The sequence below is a fragment of the Protopterus annectens genome, chromosome 5.part1, assembly GCF_019279795.1.
Source record: "Protopterus annectens isolate FY-2018-M chromosome 5.part1, PAN1.0, whole genome shotgun sequence".
NCBI classification, from domain to species: Eukaryota; Metazoa; Chordata; order Ceratodontiformes; family Protopteridae; genus Protopterus; species Protopterus annectens.
This window is the reverse complement of record NC_056736.1, coordinates 601,671,644-601,693,597: the sequence shown is the minus strand read 5'-3', so window position 1 is coordinate 601,693,597 and position 21,954 is coordinate 601,671,644. Positions and strand designations below refer to the sequence as shown.

At 43.2% G+C, this 21,954-nt stretch overlaps 1 protein-coding gene across 1 annotated transcript in view; it reads right to left on the bottom strand.

The window, feature by feature from the left end:
- LOC122803239 (breast cancer type 2 susceptibility protein homolog) overlaps positions 1-21,954 on the bottom strand; it is a 675,913-nt gene that overhangs the window by 177,537 nt on the left and 476,422 nt on the right. Inside the window, exon 10 of the mRNA XM_044072837.1 lies at positions 6,011-6,146. Within this exon, the coding sequence (XP_043928772.1) occupies positions 6,011-6,146 (136 nt within the window). The remainder of the gene's footprint in view (positions 1-6,010; positions 6,147-21,954) is intronic.

Below are 21,954 nucleotides of genomic sequence, written 5' to 3'. Positions count from 1 at the left end.
AAAGTGCAGATAAAGGTACTTAAATTCTCTTATAAGTGGCCCATCCCTCCACTTATTACTACAGACCAGTCCATCAATGCACTTTCCAAGGCCAAAAACACTACTTCAATTGGCCCTGATAACATCCCGGGATGCTTTATAAACGGCATGAAACATTACCTCTCTGGTCCACTTGAATCCCTTCTCAGCTGGAGCCTTCAGTCAGGTTTAGTGCCCAGGGAATGAAAGATGGCTACAGTCATTCTCCTGCATAAAGGAGGTCCAACCACTGATCCAGGTAACAATAGACCCATAAGTCCTACCATCCACATATGAAAGGTCATGGAAAGAATCATCATGGATATGATAAATGAGGATATAGGTAACCTGCAAATGCTGGACACACACAGTTTGAGTTTGTTAAAGGAAGGTCATCCCTATTATATCTGGTGGATTTTTTGAAAGGGTCACCAAAGTATTGGATGAACGTAAAACTGTGCACACAGCTTACCTCAACCTGGCCAAGGCTTTTGATACAATACCCCACTCAGGCATTATAGACAAGCTCACTGATTTAGGTATAAACTTTTTCATCACCCACTGGAGAGTCAACTGGCTCACTGATAGGACCCAGGAGGTCAAAATAGGTGAGGCCAGTCACTAGCGAAGTCACTCAATGTTCGGTATAGAGCTTGTTCCTTTTTGGCTTCTATTTCTCTAAAATGGAAGCAAATGCTTAAGGTTTATAGCTGACTAAGTTTGCAGATGAATGTAAGCTTGGGGGTTATCATCAACTCCCCTGCAGACACTAGCATTCTTCAAAAAGATCTATATGATAAAAAAAAAAGATGCCAAAGCCATGGTCTTGAGTGCAATGCTAAGAAATGTATAATTGCACCCTTTGAGAAATCTCCCATCCAGGCTAATTACCATGTTGATAATACACCTCCAAGAGTTTACCCAATGGTATGAGATCTGGGTACGCATGTAGACGGTAGCCTTACCTTTGACCACCACGTGGCCACAGTGGTGAGAAAATCCTTTAATGTTGTGCAACTTAGTACAGGCATTGCATCTAGATCCAAACAGGTCATTATCCCACTGTACTCTGCCCTTATCAGAACAATCAAAGTACAGTGCTCCCTTTGGTATGTACCTGACTAGGCATATGACGCAACTAGAGCGACCTCAAAGGTTCTTTACAAAAACAATACAAGGCATAACAAACTTGCCTTATGCAGAGTGCCTTTCCCTCTACTAAGTCTCCTATAGAGTGCAGAGGGGTGATCTATGCCTGGCTTAAAATACATCCTCAAGCACCACAATTATGAATTTCCTACATATTCATAAGTCAAAAAGTATCAGAAATACAAGATTTAGGGACCTGAATTTTGTCTGTTACTTAAACATTACATGCTGGAGAGACAGATATGTGTCCCAGAGACTGCCTCTACTATGCAGCAGGATTCCCACACCCAGTTTAGGCATAACCTAGACAAGTGGGTGGGGAATAGGAAATTTACACTGGGTCTGGCACCCATGTCACTTATGGACAGAAGTAGCTTATAAATACCTCATCCTCAATGTCCTATTTAGATGCAGGACATCATTATTCTTTCGGGAAAAAATTGTCCAAGCTTAGTTGTTAGCCTAGTACCAGTCTATGAATGCCTTATTATTTGCATGGGGAGGGCTCAGTGTAATACTGATGTCAAAGGGAGTGCCTAACAACTGCCCTGAATGTGGGCATCCTTGCCTATTTAAAAGAAAAAAGTCGCAAAAAGGTCAGCTCTTGGTCTAGGTCATGACAGCTTTCATTATGCCACACACAAATACAACGTGATTGATTAATAAGCTACTTTACACCCTCTTAATTATACTATTACTAGGCAGAATGTGACAACATTATTCAACAATTCTTTTAGGTTTACTCCCTGTAAAAATGTGGCAAACAGTTTTCCTGCACAAGTCAGTGTATGCAGTTTTGTTAAACATTTTTGCAGCTTCTGTAACTTTAATACTAAGCATATGTGTTGTTCTAAGATTTCATACAAATATGAATACAAACAACAAATTGTATATTTTTAGCCTTAACAATAAAATTCTTAATCATCTCCAAATAGAACTACTAATGTACAATTATAATGCATAAATGTTTAAACAGTTTTTTTTTTTTTTTTTTTTAAATACCTCTTTAGGACCGAGTAAACAGACTAGGACTAGTTTCTGACGCAAGCCAAATGCAGCACACCAAGATCTAATATATGCCTATAATAGGTTTGCCTAGCAGAAGCAACAGAGACCTCCAAAGCAGACATTCAAGCAACCTCCACCCCCCAACACAAACCATGAAATACATACTTCACAAAACCAGTGTGCCACACAATCACAGCCTTAAGGCAAAACAACATACCCAACACACTAGTAATAGGTGGACTCTATAGTCAGGCACACTGACATCCCACTCACTAGGCTGAACAAGGAGAAGGTTACTGTTAGCTGTCTGTCGGGTGCCAGGATCCGCCACATAAAACACAAGCACTCAGGTCACTCCAGAACAAGTACACATATGACTCTGTCATTATCCATGTTGGTGTGAATGACCTGAGCCGTACCTCCCTGGACTACATGAAAAGAGACATGGAGGAGCTCTCTGATCATGTAGCCCAGGCCGGTATGACTCTGACCCTGAGAAGCATCCTGCCCTCACCAAGAATGATACCACAGTATAGAGAAAAAAATGATCAATTTCAACAATTGGCTAAGCTTCTGGTGTCATTCAAAGGGGATCCAGTGTCTGTCAGCCTGGGATGACATGCCCGACAAGCCACACTGCTTCGCTAGAGACGGCTTGCACCTGTCACCTTTAAGCTTTAGAATACTGGCCAAGGCTCTTGCCACTCCCATAGTGCCTTTTTTAGGCAAGGCTCAAAAGACAAACCCACCGCCGTAAATAGCACAAGTAACAAAAAACTGAGGGTAATGCTGCTCAATGCCAGAAGTCTAAACCTCAAAATGCATGCACTCGAGGCACTCAGTATGGAGAAAATTGATATATGTGCAGTAACAGAAACCTCGTTTAAGGCTCCAGAGAGCACCCCAGCACTACCAAGCTACAACTCATACCATACATTTCGACCACAAAACCCAGACCGAAATACAAAAGGCGGGGGAGTATCAATATTCATCAAGGATACCCACACCTCCAGGTTAGTGGCACAGCACGATGCTTCAGAGATCATCCACGTGCAACTAACAATGGGCAAAACTGCTATTCAAATTATAGCTTGCTACAGATCACCCACCATGTCCCAGGACCCCCACTCCGCATTCATGGAAACACTGGGAAACATAAAGGTCCTACCAAACACCCTGATACTGGGTGATTTCAATTATCCAAACATTAACTGGGAGAACTACTCAAGTACAAACTCCCTTGCCCAACATTTCCTAGAATTTATAAACTCAAACGCCCTGGATCAACTGGTCAACACTCCCACCAGAGGTGACAACATATTGGACCTGGTCATCACCAACATGGGTGACTGGTGTTCCACACCGGAGGTCAATCCCTCGCTGGTTAAATCTAACCATAAACTAATCACTTTGGATATTCACATTCGCCACCCAGCCCGGTCAAAGAAACCACCGTGAAAAATTTTTCAAAAGCAAACTTCATGTTACTTAAGACCGAGGTGGGAAGTTTCAAAGCCCCCATGCTAAAGGATAACACTGTCCAAGCTGAAAAATCCTTTACTAATGCACTCTACGGGCACCTACAAGAATCCATGGATTGTGATATCCCAAACAAAACCAAGACTCACTACTCCAGGAAAAGGAAACCAGTCTGGTGGACCCTTGCCATAAACAAGCTATACAGTAGGAGGAGGAAACTAGTACAGACAAAAAGTAAAATCCCAAGAAGGGGAAGACATCCCTGATCAATATCAGCAAGAAACTACATTCCCTCATAAAATCATCCAAGGCTATCTTCGAAAGAAAAATTGCCATGGACTCCAAAGATAACCACAAGGCATTCTTTAGCTATGTCAAGAATCTAAGTGGCAATTCTCACATCTGCACGGAGTTAGTGCAGAATGGCACAAAATACACTGAACAGACAGATATAGCCAACATCCTGGCATACAGGTTCAGTGCAAACTTCACCCCCCTCTCAGCCCCAAAAGGGCCCATAACTATACCAGAAGAAATGTAGTGCCCCTGAAATCACAGACACTCAGGTTAAAACAGCCTTCTCCAAAGCCAAAAACACAGCATCAATGGGACCGGACGGTGTCCCAGGCCGCGTGCTACACAAGCTCAAAGATGAACTAACTCCTCACCTAATCACACTGTTTAAACTCAGCCTCTCCACAGGCTCTGTGCCCACAGAGTGGCGGACAGCAACGGTTATTCCACTCCACAAAGGTGGAGCCACAACGGACCCTGGGAACTATTGTCCTACAAACCTAACTTGGTCTGCAAAGCTATGGAGCGTATCATCATGGATCTCATTAACAGAGACATTGGAAACCCCCAAACACTGGACCCTACCCAGTTCGGCTTTGTCAAGGGCAGATCATGCCTCCTAAACCTGGTGGACTTCTTTGAGACTGTTACCAATGCTATAGACGAGGGAAAGGTGGTCCACACAGCCTACCCAGACCTTACAAAGGCCTTCAACACCAATCCCCACTCGGGTATTATAGACAAGGTCACCAGCCTGAACATAAACCCCTACGTCACAAAATGGGTTGCCAACTGGCTCACAGACTGAACCCACATGGTAAGAGTTGCAGGAGCGAGGTCTGACTGTAAACCGGTTCCAAGTGGCATTCCCCAGGGCTCAGTCCTAGGACCCCTCTTGTTCGGCATATACTTCTCAGAGGTACAGGCAAGCACAAGAGGACTATGGCTAACCAAGTTCGCAGACGACTGCAAACTAGGGGCTATAACTGACTCTCCAGCTGACACAGACATCCTCCAAAAGGGTCTCACTGAGACAGATACCTGGTGTCAAAACCATGGCTTCGAGCTAAATGCCAAAAAGTGCATAGTCATCCCCTTTGGAAAAAACAAAGTACCCACAAACTACCACATAGGTGGTAGCCCCCTAAATACGGAAGACGTAATAAGGGACCTGGGGACCCAAGTAGATAGCAACCTCTCCTTGGATAATCACATTGCCAAAGTGGTTAGAAAATCCTTCTATGTGGTCCACCTAATCACAAAAGGGCTTGCATCCAGATCGAAAAAGGTCACTGGGCCCCTCTATGCATCACTCATCAGACCCATCATAGAGTACAATGCCCCGTTTGGGATGTACCTTACCAGACAGCTGCAACAACTGGAAAGACCACAGAAGTACCTCACCAAGAGGATCACTGGCCTCAAGCAGATGCCCTATGCAGCTCGACTGAAGAAACTCCAGCTGTACTTGGTTGCATACCGCCTACACTCAGAGGTGATCTCTGCCTGACATACAAGGCCATGTCCAACCCAGAATTGATGGACATGCTCCACCTAAAGAAAACCATATCCTCTTGAGCCACACGCTCCAGGGATCTAAACCTCACCACAACAATAAATAAGACGTGCTGGAGGGATAGATTCCTGTCCCAGAGACTTCCCATGCTCTGGAACAAGATTCTAATCTACATGAGGCAGAGCACCTCGCTAACCCTCTTCAAGAGAAACCTTGATGAGTGGATGGGAAACAGAAAGTTTATCCCAGGGATCACTTCAATGGCTCTGCTGGACAGAGGCACAGGGAACTAATCTAAGGGGACGGCGAAAGCCAACACATTCTGGCTAGGCTTATAAATGCTTTTGGGCAGATAGCCTAGTACCTACCTATGAACCTTCCCCCAAACAACAACACAATAGATAAAGATGCATAAACAGAACAATAAAAGTGAAGAAGGTATTTAGCTATCTTTCTTCAACAACTACTAAATGTCTGTTGCTATGGTGAAATTAAAGAAATGGGAGGAAACCACACAAGGAAGACACAATACATATCTTAACTTACCTGGTTTTGCTTCAAAAGAGATAATATACCCCACAAGATCTATTTCCATGCAAGGTGGCTGAAAGTCAGGATATAGTAAGTCAGCAAATTTTAGGGCTTGCCGTGGACTGAAAAGCTGTGTCAAACTTTGGGAAGGCTGAAATAATCCAAAAATACATACATAAATATGCAGACATATAGTGGAAGATTACATTGTAACACGATCCCTAAAACTGCAGCAAAGAACAATGCAAGCAAAGTGTTATTTCATCTTTAAAGCACAGAAACAAGAATAAAACAGAACTGATATGACCAGCATAAGCTGGTATGCTGGTGTAAAGGCTACACTTTTCTGAAGTGATTGAGAATTAGTAACATACAATTAAAGGAGTACTTAAAAAGATTATCTGCTGGTGTAAGGATCAGATTTTCTGTAGTGACTAAGGTTTGAAATATACAGCGTCAATTACTGTATCTATATATCTTCAAAACAGACCTCTGAGGTGGAGCCAGCTAATACAACTGTCCATCTTCATACCTTGAGAATGTGTAATGGAATCCTCTATTTTCATAACTGAAAATGTGGTGTAGTAATCTCATGACATGTGCCTACAAGAATTAAGTCCTCTATGTGTCCCCAACCTTCTTTAAGGGGCGTGCTTGCTGCTGGAATACTCTACTTTTGACAATCCCTTTAACTAGATGATTACTGCAAAACATACATATAAGAATGCTTAGTTGCAGCATGCCATTTCTTACACTATTTCATTTACCTACATACACAGTAATAAGAGTCCAGAAATATAGCCAAGCTCAGGCCTGGGGGGGTTAAGCAGGGCAAAATAAAGCATTGTGACATATCATACAAACATAAGGGGTGTTCAGGTCCTTCCAATGATACCCCACTCAGGCAACTGTTTTCACTTAGTGGGGATAAAGTGGTTGTACACAGCTTCCAAATACTGACTGGCTGCATACATAAGTAAAGGCAATGCAACTACAGTGAGCACTGCTCTATTCCAAAGCTGAAGCCAAGGCGGCTAGCAAAGGAAGTTAAGCATAAATATCATTAAACAAAATAAAAAAAAAATGACTTGTGTGAGCCAGAAACAAATGACGGTTGGGGGTAGGGTTACAGAAATAAAATCTGCAAGCAATTATTTCACATATGAAGCATTTTGCCTCTTGTAACATGCAAACTGCTTCTTTGGTACGTTCTCTGTCTGAAAGAGATAATCTGACTGTACACAACTGCAGAAAACTACATAAAAATAAAAGTAGCAAGAATTATTTTGCTAAGGGATGCCACTCTCAGCTCACTGTACACAAAATACACCTGAGAAGGAAAAATGGCAAGAAACTACTTTATCTGGAAAAGAGAAGTTATGTTCTTACATAATTTTCCATCTGTATTGTCTATCTTCATTCATTCTTGAAGAATGGGACTTGGTTCTGCTCCTCTGAACCGGCTTGGCCATTATACAGCTTGCACCAGCCAAAAAAATCTGTCCAGCTAAGACTCTACCCACAATGCCCCTCTCTCCATTACTTCAGATCGAGTTTGCAGCAAACAGTAAGGCAGAAGAACAAATATATAGAGGTAGAAGCCATGCATAAGGTGAAAGCTTTAGGCGCCCAGAACAAGTGTCCAATCCTCCAGGAAATCTGTAGGAGGGGGAAGAAGGGTGGGATGTCAAGAATGAAAGAAGATCGACAACACAGATAGAATGTTATGTTAAGAACATAACTTCTTTATCTGATATTGTCAATCATTCATTCATTCTTGATGAATGGGGCAGAGTCCCCAGCTACTTTAGGTCCTGGTTGGCCTTATGGAAGGATATTCCTGAGAACCATAGAGCCAAAGGATGCTCTTCCCCTGGAGACCATATCCAATTTGTAATGAGTGATAACAGTATGTAGAGCAACCCATGTTGCGGATGCACATATTTCATCCATGGACGCCCTAGAGTGAAAAAACAGCTGACATGGCTATTGATCTGGTGGAATGCACTTTTACAAGCGCAAGTAACTTGTGGTCATTATGACTGCAAACAAAGGTAACACAATCTCTTGGCCATCTTGATAGGATAACTTTAGACACAGGTCTTCCCAAAGTTAGACCTGAAAAGGAAACAAACAGCTGGTCTGATTTCCTAGACTCTCTGGTCCTGTCAAGGTAGACACAATTGTCTGTGAAGATCCAGTAAATGCAAATTCAACTTTATTGGAGAAACTGGGGAAGAAAATGGGTAAATCAATAGCTTGATTAATATTAGATTTTAAGACCACCTTAGGAAGAAAGGAAGGGTTGCTTCTCAATGAAACCCTGACCCTATGAAAAAACAGATATGGGGGGGGGTTCACACACAATGCTTGAATCTCAGAAACTCTCCTGGCAGAAGTAATGGCTACAAGGAAAAGAGTTTTGCACAACAGGAATTTGAGATGGCAAGTTGCTGCTGGTTCAAAGGGCGGGAGTACCAAAGATGGCAAAATCAAGGTCAGATCCCATGGAGCTATAGGGTCCTTAATGGAGGTTTTATATGCAAGGTACCTTTAAGAAAAACTTTTTTTTAAGAAAAACTTTGCATAAGCGATGGGAAGTTAAAGAATGATCATCATAGCCATTGTGGAAATTAGAAATGGATGCTAACTGAACTTTGATGGTGGAAGCTGAAGCTCCCTGATCAAAAAGAAAACCAAACATTCTAAAACTTTCTCAACAGGTGCCAATTATTTGTACTGGCACAAAATAAAAATCTCTTCCATTTGCTAAGATAAAGTTTCCTGGTGGCTTGCTTATGAGAAGCCAGAAGAATTTTTTGTACTGAGGAAGTTATATTATTCTGCCTGGCAACACTAATGGAATTGGAGGAACCAAGCTGTCAGCTTGAGGCTGCAAAGGTTGGGGTGCACCAGTGCCTGCAGGTGAGACAGCGGGTCTAAAACTGAGTCCAGAAGACAAGGACAGTATATTGGGTGAGGCCAAAGGAATGCGAACCAGACTTGCTGGAGCCAAAAGGGTGCAATGAGCATCACTTTGCTTCTCAAACTTTGGGCTTTATTCAAGAACAGGGGAATGAGGGGAAAGGTTGGAAATGCATACAGGAGACATGAAGGCTAATAGAGAACGACAGCAGTTCTTGGGGATTCCCCCTGAGAGGGGATTAGGGCAAAGTAGCTGCTGCATTTGTTGTTCACTGGGGAAGCAAAGAGACTGCAGCAGGGATGGCTCCATTGACGAAAAATTTCTATCGCTACCTTGGGATTGAGAGACCACTCGTGAGGCAGGAGAATGCATCTGCTCAGTTTGTCCACTATCACACTGGAGCCCCCTGGGATATGCACTGCAACTAGAAAGCAGTTGGAAGATATTGCCCATTGCCATATTCGGAGAGCTTTCTGGCATAGGGGGTAAGATCTGGTTCCATCCTGTTTGCTGATGTACCAAATTACTGACATGCTGTCTGCTTGGATAGCAACTGTTCCCAGAGGGAGGGCAGATTGAACAGTTTGCAATGCTAAGAGCACTGCCCTCAATTCCAGGGTACTGATGTGCAAATTGGCCTCAAGTGGAGACCAAGTGCCTTGGACTGTCTTTCCCAGATAATACCCCCCAATCTAGGAGGCATCCGTGGTCAGTATGGCCATGGGCTGGGAGGGGGTAAGGGGTGACCCAGAAGAATTTCCTATGACTATCCACCAGGATAAATCCTGCTTGCAGCGACTTGTGATGAGAATTGGGTAGGTCATTGGATGTGTTAGAATGGACCATTATGCAGCTAAGAGCCATTGAGGTAGCTTTCATGTGAAATCTTGCAAGAGGTACTAAGATAATGGTTGCAGCCTTCGAACGTAAAGCTTGAAGGGGCAAGACAAGTGGGGGCTTTGTCTTTGGATATGATGGATTGTACTTGAGACTTTATCTTTTGTAGTCTGTGAAGGGGAGAAAAGCTACACAAGAGATTGTACTGAGGTCAGCTCCTATAAACTCCAGGTATTGTGTTGGAGTCAGTTGGGATTTTTCTGTTGACTGTGATGCCCAAAGAGTTGAAAAGGTGCAGGGTGAAATTTGTGGCTTGAAGCAGTAAACACCTGGTGGGGGTGGTGAGGAGCCAGTCGCTTAAGTGTAGTCTCAAGTGAGCCATGACTGCTACCATGCATTTGGTGAACACTCTGGGGACTGTGGTGAGACCAAAGTGCAGCACTCTGAACTGGAAATGACTGTCTCCTAGCCGAAAGCGGAGAAAGCTTCTGGAGTGTCTGTCCATTTTTGTGTGGCAGTACGCATTCTGAAGGTATGTAGAGCACATCCAATCGCGTTCCTCTAGAAAGGGAAGTATACACTGAACCATGACCATTTGGAATTTTGTTTGCTGAATGAACTTGTTCAGAAGACTGAGATCCAATATTGGTCTCCAGTCCCGTCTTTTTGGGCACTAAAAAAAACCTGGAGTAAAATCCGGATCCTATCTGTTTTGGTGGGACTTCTTCAATGACTCTTTCTAGCAGCTTTCAAACTTCCAAGGCTGCTTGGTCCCCTCTGACTGGGTGGTACATGGGAACTCTTCTTTCTTTGTGATCTTGGGAAAAGAACAAAGGGAATACAATAACCTCTTGTAATGACTTTCTGCACCCAAGAATCTGAAATCATTAGTTGCCAGAAGCGCTGGTAGCATTGTCCAGTGAAGGTGTCTCTGGAGCTCTGATTTCATGGGCCACCACTGCCACAGAATTGGTGTCTTCTATTAGAGCTACCCCTCTGCCCTGAGGGGAGCTTCAACCATGTGTGCCCTGAAAAGGCCCTTGGGAATTCTTGAACCACATCTTCCCACTTCTCTGATCCCTGGAATAGGATCGTTGAGGAGTAGAAAAACGAATGCCCACATCAGAAATGGTCTATCTTTTTCACACCTGGTTAGTGTGTCTTTGACTTTGGGGCCTAACAAGGATGAACAGTCAAAGGGAGCATTGATGAAGGAAGACTTGAAAGGCTCTGCGAAGTCACACAAATGTACCCAAGCATGGCGTCTTATGGCAACACCTGAATCTGCAACTCTGGTCGTACCCTCAGCTGCACGTGCAATGAGATGAATACACAAATTCGATATAGGCTCCGGTATGGCCAGCTGAGAGGCAACTTTGTCCCACACCTCATTAGACACAACTTCAGCAAGGGTATCGAATAAAGTACAGTTGTGTACACTTACCATAAATGTAGATGTTAGAGTGTATTCACTGTTGCAGTCATTACATTTGGGTAATCTGCTGGCAGGTTGCCCTCAGTTGGCCTGAATAACAAAGTCTTGGGTCCTACGTCGGTTGTTGTATCCTCTTCCATGATGTCAGGGGTATAAAACATGCAGCCAATGCCATTTTATTCAGTTTTTCTTGCCCCAAATGTCAGGTGCCCCCCCCCCCAATGGGGAGCAATATATGTGTGTGTGTGTATATATATATATATATATATATATATATATATATATATATATATATATATAAACAAAAATATATGTAAATGCACTTTGAGCAACATAAACTTTACCTTCATCTAACAGCAAATACACTACAAAGGCTTTAGTATATAGTGAAAGAAAGAAAAGGTATAGAAAAGGGGGATGGCAGGTGGGTAACCCAGACTGCAACAGTGAATACACTCGAACATCTACATTTACGGTAAGTGTACACAACTGTACTATGTTCTTCATGTTTCACTGTTGCAGTCATTACATTTGGGTAGAATCCCAAAGCTATGGATGGGAGGATGGAACTAAACAGCATTAGGAGTGGCTATAAGGCCCTGCAGGACTGCAGTGGCAAAGACTGCCCTGGATTTGGAGAAGAGAGGCAAATGATAATGCTTTGTGAAGGTATGAACAGAGGTTCAAGTAGCAGCCTCTAAAATGTCTTTGGTTGGAACCCCTCTGAGAAGAGCTGCTGAGGTAGAGGCAGCCCTGGTGGAATGAGACTTGATCCCCTTGGGCACAGGTTTACCATGGTGCAAGTAGCAGAAACAAATGCAGTGGCTTATCCACTTAGAAATAGTCTGCTTTGATATAGCCTTCCCCTCTGACCCTGCAGCAAATACTAACAGTACCTGCTCAGACTTTCTTAGAGATTTGGTCCTGTTTAAGTAGAATCTTAGTTGTCTGTGTACATCCAATGAATGCAGAATCCGCTCCCCCTTGTTCTGCAGATTTCGGTAAAATGTTGGCAGGTGAATTGTCTGGATAAGAGCCACACTGGATACCACCTTAGGCATAAAAGAAGGATTGGTCCTGAGGGACAGCCTGTCTGGGTAAAATGTAATAAAAGGCTCCACAGCCATGAGAGCCTGTCGTTCTGAAACCCTTCTTGCTGAAGTGACTGCCAAGAGAAAAGCTGTTTCCCAACATAGAAATTTCATATCAGCAGTAGCTGCTGATTCAAAAGGAGGCAGGGTGAGTTTTTCCAGCACAAAATTGAGGTCCCATGCAGGAGTTGGTGATCTTCTGGGAGGCCTTAAATTTTTGGTCCCTCTAAGATACTGTTTAAGCAGAGGGTGAGAAAAGAGGGGAGGGCTCTGTGTTGTAATGAGCCGAGATGGCAGAGGCATGGATTATTATTGCAGAAAAAGATAGGCCCTTGTCAAGCATCTCAGTAAAATATTGTAAAATCTGAGGAATATTGGGCTTTGCTGTGTCTGTTCCTTGTGCTAGGTTCCAAGCACAGAATCTCTTCCATTTATCAGCTTAAGATTTTCTAGTACTAGGCCTTCTGGCTTCCAAAATTACATCCATCACAGATTTACTGAGGGGTGTTGTTTGAATAATTAAATGATCAGCCATGCTGCAAAGTTCAGAGTCTGGAGCTGAGTGTGCAGAATTTGATTGTTCTGCTGAGACAGTAGATGAGGTATTTGAGGCAAGTACCAAGGGGGAAGTTGAGACATATTCCTTAGAAGTGGGTACCAGTGTTGGCGAGGCCAGTCCGGAGCAACTAGGTTTATTTTTGTTTTTTCCTGTCTGACTTTTAGTAAGACTTTGGAGAGAAGAGGCAGAGGGGAAAAGGCATAGACTGATAGGTTTTTCCAACTGAAGGATAGGGCATCCACTGTCCATGCTTTTTTTGTGATGAGTTCTTGTGCAGAATTTGTCCAACTGATAATTTTGGGGAGAGGCAAATAGATCTATGTCTGGACTCCCCCATTTCTCTGTTAACATGCTGAAGATTTGTGGATCCAGTTACCATTCGTGCGGGTCCATAAGATTTCTGCTTAGGTCGTCTGCCAGAGTATTTTGTTTTCCTGGCAGGAACTGAGCTTGAAGATGTATTTGGTAAGTCAAAGCTGTGTTCCACAATGCCATGGCTAGTCTGCAAAGGGGTTAGGAATGTGTACCCTCCTGCTTGTTTATGTACCACATAACCATTGTGTTGTCCATCTTTATCAGTAGTTGTCCTGGATGAAGTAAATCCTTGAAGGCTGTAAGAGCATTCTGAACAGCTAGCATCTCTTTCTGGTTGATATGCAGATGCATTTGTTTTGGGCTTCATTTGCCCTGAATGCATCTCCCCACCAGGTGGGCCCCCCGAGCATAGTCTGATGCGTCTGTAGTAAGGGTTTGGGTGGCAGGGGGTAGAGTGAATGACAGTCCCTTGTTTTGGTGACATGTCTCTGCCCACCAAAGAAACTCCTGTTGTAGGCAGGGAATGAGAGGAATCATTGTTTCCAGACTGTGACAATGTTGGCTCCATAAACTTTTTAGGTACCACTGAAGTTTCCTCATATGCAGTCTCGTATATGGAATTAGTAGAATGCAGGATGCCATGAACCCCAAAGCCTGCAGAATTTGTCTTGCAGACAACTGGGCTTTTGTTGTCATTTGTTTGAAATATATTGTCAGTTGCCTTTGTTTGTCTGGCATAAGGTAAGCCATCTGGGCAGTTGTATTCAAGCTTGCACCCAGGAATGCAATTATTTAAGAGGGTACCAGTTGGGATTTCTTTTCATTTATTGTGTACCCTAGGCATGTTAGAAACCTCTTTACAAATGCCAGATGTTGAAGAAGGGTGTCCTTGTCCTCTGCTTGAATGAGACAGTCGTCCAGATAAGGATAAATTTGTATGCTTCTTTCTCTGCAAAATGCAATTACTGGTGCCAGGCACTTGGGCGCAGTAGATAAGCCAAAGGGCAGTGCAGAGAATTGGTAATGCAAAAAACCTGCCTTGAAATGGAGGTATCTTCTGCATGATTCCCTTATTGGGATATGCAGGTATGCCTCTTAAGTCTAGAGTCACTAACCAAGCGTTCCTGCCCAGCATAGGCAGTAGCTGTTGTAAAGTCAGCATTTTGAATTTTGGAATGTCCAGGAACGTGTTCAAAATCGATAAGTCCATTATTGGACGCCAAGAATTGTCTTTTCTGGGTACCAGGAAAAGTCGTGAATAAAAAACCTTGTCCTTTTTCCTTTTCTGGTACTGGCTGAATAGCCCTCATATCCATGAGGGACATGACTTGTTTCTGAGCCTCTGCCCACTGATTTTGTGGCAGATCTGGCCATCCGTTTAGAATTGGCAAAGTATGGAAATGAAATCTGTACCCCTGGGATACTATGTTTAATACCCACTTGTCCTGGGTAATTAACTGCCAATTTTGAGCTTGAAGTGCTAGTTTCCCCCCCCATGGGGGCTGTCAAAAGATAAGTGCTTGGTGATGGTAGAGGAAAGTAATTGAGACTGCTTACTGTAGGGTTGTGCTTTGTTTCCTCCAGATTTGGAGGTGGAGGCACCCCATTGCTTTGACCTGTAAGAACCCTGTGATTGGTATCTGGAGCCTTTCGAGCACCTGGATTTGCCTTGAGTGGCTCTGTTGGACACAGGAAAGGACCAATTTTTAGTAGGCCAGTGCCTACTGAACCTGGGTGGCTGCACCTGCAAGAAATCTTTTACAGTTTGCATAGATTTAGCTTTGTCTTCCATTTTCTTTAAAACCTCTTCTGCCTTATTACCAAGCAGAGTATCATGCTGCAAGGGGGCATCCAACAATTTAGCTTTAACAGGATCAGGCAGATTTTGCTCCTTAAGCCAAGGCATGCCTTCTAATCATAGATCCAGCAACTGCGGCCCTGCAAGAGGCCTCCAAGGAATCAAAACCACATTGCAAAGTATGCCTTCCAACCTGTTCTGCTGAATGCAATAATTCCTGTAACTCTATTTTCCACACAATCAGAAATCAACATCATTTTCTGTTTCAGTAAGCCCATAACATGCTGCTGATATTTAAGCATATGAAACTGGCAGTTTAAGGCCCTGATTGCCAAGGTTGCAGACGTATAAACCTTCTTTCCTCATCTATCCAGCGCCCTGGGATCTCTATCGGGGGGGGGGGGGTTGGCTGTAGAGGCTTTTACACCCTTGGGACCCTGTAAAATAGTCTCAGGATCAGCAGGATTTATGAAGAGAAATTTGTGGGAGTCAGGAACCCTGTAATATCTGTCTGGTTTACTAGGAGCCGGAGGTAGGGAATCAGGAGCCATGCTTGATTCCGAAAACATATCATCCACAATGTCTAATACAGGAGGAATTGCCAAAGGCCTATGCTGAGGAAGAAGGAAATCCCTAAGCCTCTTTTTTGATTCAGAGAAGTCCTGACTCTCCCAGTGAAAATGTTCCCTTACAGTATGCAAAGTCTCTCCAAACGAGTAATCCTCAGGAGGAGATGCAGATGGGATGGATTCCTCTGCATCAGAATCCTCATAGGGTGGAATAGAAAATTCCTGATCAGAAGAGGAACCAGAAGAAATGGAAACCTGGTCTGAAGATTCATAATCAGATGCTTGCATAGGCCTCTTAGCGGGGGGGGGGGGGCCTAATCAAGGTAATTAAGTCCTCAGCCATTTTGATCATTTTTTTTTTTTTTTTGCTTCCCACAAGTAATGCAGTTATTAACCTTTACTGACATCAGTAAGGAGCAAGAAAAAGTTTCCCCAATGGGGTACTTAGCTTTAGTTTGAAGACTTCGGTTTTGAAACTCGAATGCGAACATTTCATGAGTCAGCCGATCGGCACTTGCGAACTGCTTCTGCTTCAGGCACCGCGTGGCAAGAAAGACTGAATAAAATTACGTCGGCTGCATGCTTTATACCCCTGACGACCTGACGTCATGGAAGAGGAGACAGCAACCGACGCAGGACCCAAGACTTTGTTATTCAGGCCAACTGAGGGCAACCTGCCAGCAGATTACCCAAATGTAATGACTGCAACACTGAAACACGAAGAACATCTCCTTAATCAGATCCCTATGGAGTCTAGTGAAGTGTGCCATAAAAATTCAAGGACCTGAAGACGAAAGTCGCTGAAGCATAGACCTGCTTTCCAAATCTGTCCATCGTCCTAGACTCTCGATTAGGTGGATGGACAGTGGGATCCTTATTGGACAGTTCCTTCTTGCTGGCTACTGCCACCACCATGGCATCTAACTACTAAGCCCTTTTCTCAGTATTGGTGATCTTCAGGGGCTGATAAGATTTCATCTGCTCTCCAGGTAATCCGCTCTGTGGAATCAGGGGCCTTCTATGCCCACTGCACGATCAATTTAATGAGGTCGTCAGCAGCCTGAGTCACCCAGGAAGTAGATGGGAGAGCACCAAAGGCTTGCAAGTACACAGATTCCTCACAGGATGGGTCTTTGGGTTTCCAAGCATCCCTCTGTTTTAAGATCTCTAGGATGTCTCCAAAGAAGCCATCTTCAGGGGATGACCAGGGGGAACCCTCCCTTTCATTGAAGTCCATGTCTTCTGAGACGGATTCTTCTGGAGAATCTATGTGCTTCCTTTTGCATGTCTTCTTCCAGGGTGGTTCCTCAGTGGGAATCTCTGAGAAAGATTCAGAGGAGGGGCCCTGTACAGGGGTAACTTGCAGCTTTGGTTCTCACTGCCCTCAAATGGAAGATGGTGGCAGCTCTGGACCAGACGGTAAAGACATATGGCACTCTGATATAGAAGGGGCCAGCTGAGAAGCCACAGATGCTAATGTCCTCTCCATAACCTGGGAGTGCAGCCCCCCCCAAAGAGGGATGGGAGCCTGGAACCGAGAAGGACAACCTTGAAACTGAGGTCACATCCTTCTCCAAAGAGCCGCCAACCGAAGCAGGACCTGGGGAAGATCCTACAACTGTTAGGGCTTGGAGAGCAAAGGACAGCTCTAAATAAAAAAACAGGAACAGATCTGAAACCCTTGGAACCGACAGCCAAGCCACTGACCCAAGAATCTACTGGTTCCGAGGGAATCAAATATGTCAGAGCATTCCCAGGAGCTGAAGAAAGAGCGCCTGTCGGCACTACGACAGCTGGAACCAGGGAAATAGAAGTGGTGGGCTCTAAGCCTCTCGTGGAAGTCAGAGGAGGAAAATCCGGTGGGTCCTGGGAGAAAAAAAAAAAACTCCAGAAGGAGAGAGGTCTGAGAAGTGGGTAGGAAGACCCCTGGCCACCAAAAGCTGATCCACCAATCTCACGTCTACATCCAAAAGACTCCTGGAAGATAGAACAGACATCCCTGAGGTAGATTCTGGCCTTTCCATGGAAGAGGAATACTTTGTCCTAGGAACAGGTAATGATTCAAATTTCAGCACCGAAGGGGTAGGTAGAGTCTGCAGCGGTGCAGATGATATAGACGGTACCGGCTGGCAAATTAAAGAAGCTCTTGGTGCCATGACAACAGCAGTAAATGGTGCCGAAGGTTCTTATTCTGTTAATTTTGGAACCTTAGCCTTTGGTTCCAAGGAGACTGATGGAACCGAAGATTTGTGTTTCTTAGTCTCTAGAGCTACAGGACAGCTCGGCAACGAATGACTTCTCTTTTTAGTGTGGTCAAATTTAAAGGTGGAAAGATCCATAGACAAGACTTCTTCAAAGGAAGATTTCAACATTCCTTTTAAGATCAATTTGTTTTGCTTCTCTACTAAGGTTCTGGTACCGAAAGCCTTGCAGATGGAACAGCCAATATCTAAATGGGGTGCACCCAAACAGTATACACATGAAAGATGCCCATCTGAATTAAGCATCTTTTGCCCACAGTCTTAGCACTGCTTGAAACCTGAAGTACCCTTCTGTTTTTCTGCCAGTTTGTAAATAAAGGTAAAGAAGCCAAAGGCTAATAGACGCACTCATGCACACACACAGGATAGCTAGAAATTCTACCAACGATGATAGAGAGAAATGCAATGATTGATAGGAAAATAAGAGAAATGCCAACAATGGTAATATGACAGGTTACCTATAAAGGTAAAGAGAGAGAGGGGAAGATTACCAACAGTTGTAACGAGGATACTGCGGAGGTAATAAGGGTAGAGAAGCAGAATCACTCAAGAAATACGATCAAGAGGAAAATAAAAACTAAAGGTTTACAAGCAACAAAGCTTTTAAGAGAAGATTAATAAAAGTTTGAACTTGGCTGAGAGTATCAGCTGACGCGTCTTGCTATCAGAGCGGAAAATGAGATCTGAGGTAATGGACAGAGGGGCACTGTGGCTAGAGTCTTAGCTGGAGAGTTTTTTACTGACACAAGCTGTATAATGGCCGGTCCAGTTCTGATGATCAGAACAGACTCAAATTCATCAAGAATGAATGAAGACTGACAACATCAGATGCAATTTTTCCGGCAGTTGAGCTGAGATGGTTAAAGGTGTGAGCTGTTAATGAGCTTCATCCTGTAATCTTAGGATCAGTTTTATCAAATTACATCTGCACACTGTGACTCTAAACAAATCACTTAACTAGACTATGTTATGGGGAACACAGTTAAATGGGAATACCTGTGCCCAGGTGGCTTAGCAAGTTAATAAATACAATCTTAGTTCATTTCACGCAATAACTGCATGTTGAGGTCATAAAAAGTAGAAACAAGCAATGACTGTAATAAAAATGGAACAGCACAGAACCAAGTATTAGGTTTTCAAGCCAATATCAAAATCTGCCAGAGCAAGTAGACAAATTCATATGCACAAAGTATGACCAGTCAAACCCTTTTCAGAAACAAATGAAACTGCAGTTACACACAATTTAGAAACAATTTTTGACTGTAAAAATATTTCAGTAAATAAATATAATAATTGATATAATTACATTAAAGACTAGTTTGTACGTCATCACTCGTTTGTTAAAAAACAGGAGTTTTCACCATGGAAATACAGCTATAAACAAAAATGTAAAACGTGAACGGAAATGGAAGAGCTATTAGCTGCAACAATTATTTGTTGTAAAACAAAAATTAAAAATAGGACAACAATAATTCACTGTGATAAGAATTCTGTCCACTTCGGAAGTGCTGTATGTCTCAGCTTGACGGCCGTAATACAAAAACATCAGGGGGACAAGTTTGCTATGCATGTCAGTTTTGCAAGTGCTTAAAAATTAATCTCTGCCAGCACTCGTTCATCAGTTGAAGAATATGTAAAAATATAGAAATAAAGTTCTTTGCTGTGATTTTTGAAAGTGCTGTTTTTTAGGGAGGTGTTTACAACAGATGTGCTTCAGTGCATGAATTTCAGAGTAGCAGTTCATGATTCACTTCCAGTCATGTAACTACTTTTAATGATCATTTCTGGCACGACTGTTCTTTGAAAAAAAAAAATCAATACTGTACCAACTGTGCATACATATTAAAATACCAATGGTGCATACAAAGAGAAGAAAAAGAAGTTATGTCTTACCATAACGTTCCATTTGTATTGTTGATCTTCATTCAGTCATTACGTGTGGGTGTCGGTTCCGACCTCGGAACAGAGCTGTTCATCTTCCAACCTCGCGTCAGCTACAAACTCTCGAGCTAAAACTCTTACCCAGAATTCCCCTCTCCCTGTTACCTCAGATTGAGTTTTCAAGTAACAAAAAAAAAAAGGTAGAGTCTACCTCTGGTCAAATGACCTAACAGAACCGGATGGTGAGATCCACTAGAAGCCACAGGAGGGGGAAGGAGGGAGGGCCATAATGACTGAACGAGGATCAACAATACAGATGGAACGTTATTTCTTTAACGTTCTTCCTTTCTGCCAAAAGTGATCTCTGAAATGTCCATTAATCAAACCATTGAATTGCCTGTTTTCTTCCCCAATCATTGAAACAGAGGAGAGTATTGCCTACATACCCTAGATATTCACAGGCAAATTCACTTCTACTTGAACAGGACTAAGGCTTCTTGTAGATCAGACCAGTTATTTTTGGCCTATTCTGGACCTAGATTAGGATGTACTGTTGCTAAGGTCACATTGGCTAAATGGTTAAAAGACTGCGTGACCTTCATTTATAGACTACATAATATTCCATTACCTACTACTATAAAGGCTCATTCTACAAGGTCGGTGGCAACTTCTGCTGCCTTCCATGCCAGAGCCTCTTTACATGACATTTGTGCAGCTGCAACTTGGGCTGCTACTCATACCTTCATCAATCATTACAAATTGGATTTGACCTCCAGGGGAAGAGCATCTTTTGGTTCTGTGGTGCTCCCAGGAATAAAGGTAGCTGGGGACACTGTCCCACACATAAGGAATGAACAAGGATTAACAATATCAGATTTCCTTCAGGATTTCAAGATAAAATGTGCTTAAAATGCAAAAGCATTTGTTCTGCAGAGTGACTTTTTAACAGGGGCGGCTCGTGGCATCGGACTGCCGGTCTGCAGCCCCCTCAGTAGTTTTGGTCTTATTTACATTTTTTAATTTACTGTAAAAAAAAAAAAAATCTTTTTTTTTTTTGTTTAAATTTCGAGTCCGCGACTCAAAAGTATGTGCATTGCGCACCTTACCTGCGCGGTTGTAAACACCTTTTTTTTTTTTTTTTTTTTTTTTTTGTTTTCTTTGCAGCCCGGAGGAGCACATAAGGCATCATTGTGATGCCCAGAAGTCTATGCGGCAGCAGTTACAAACCGCATAGACTTGGAAGGGGCTCGGACTGCGACGTCCGCAGGCACGTCAGTCATGACGTGCCTGCTGGGCTAAAGCCTAAATGCTGCTGATTGGTTGTCGCTCTCTTCCCGGGCTTTATGTGCTGGGAAGAGAGTGAGAATCAGCCAGTTCAGTTTAGTGTAGGATTAGGAAATGAGCTTTCTTTTTTGCGATCATCACTGTATTTTATTTCTATTTGGAATCGTTTTTTTGGGTGGATTATCATTTGGACAGCGGGCAGCACCTGTGCAGAAGAGCAGAAGAAAGAAGAAGAAAGAGAAAAAAGAAGAAAGTACAGTGAAGGACGGGTGCAGAATAGATGTAAGTATGTTAACTCTTTTTATGTGTAACTTCTACTTGAATTAGATTTAGTCTTTAGATTTGATGGGAGAGAGACTGTATGCATTTTATTTATAAATATAGTTCGTCTTCATGGAGTGATGGAAAAAAGGCCTTGGCAAGATCAAAAAAGACCAAAATGAGGGGTACAACTCTCTCATGATGTAGCCTCAACAGATAATTAAAACAGAGCACCAGGATTTGTGCCTGGACACCTCATCTATATGGCTAATTACAGCAGTCCTTACATGACTTAGTACTGTCATAAAATAACACTCTTCAAGATATGATCCCCAAGTAAGAATGCTCTTCCTGATCCCCTCTGGTGCTGGTTGTAGATCAGAAGTGAAATGTTTGACTAAATGCCCATTCCTTTACAATGGTACAAAAAAAGGGTAAACAGAGGGCAGAGGTGGTTCGTTATTATTTCACCACTTCTACTGGAGGGAGCAGAGAGCTCTGGCTCTAGGATTGCTTCTTCCAAATGTCTTTAAGTGGCATTTCTCCTGTGCATTCTGGTAGCCCAAACCTACCTTGCGCAGGCTGCCAAAGCCCCCATGACGAGTATGGTGGAGATTGGGTAGCCGTCAGTCTGGCCCAGCCTTTACAATCATTTCCACTATAGTGATTCCTGACTTGTGCTCCTACAAAGCCAGAGGATCATCAGCTTTATGCTCTGCAGCTGCCACCAACCTGCACAGAG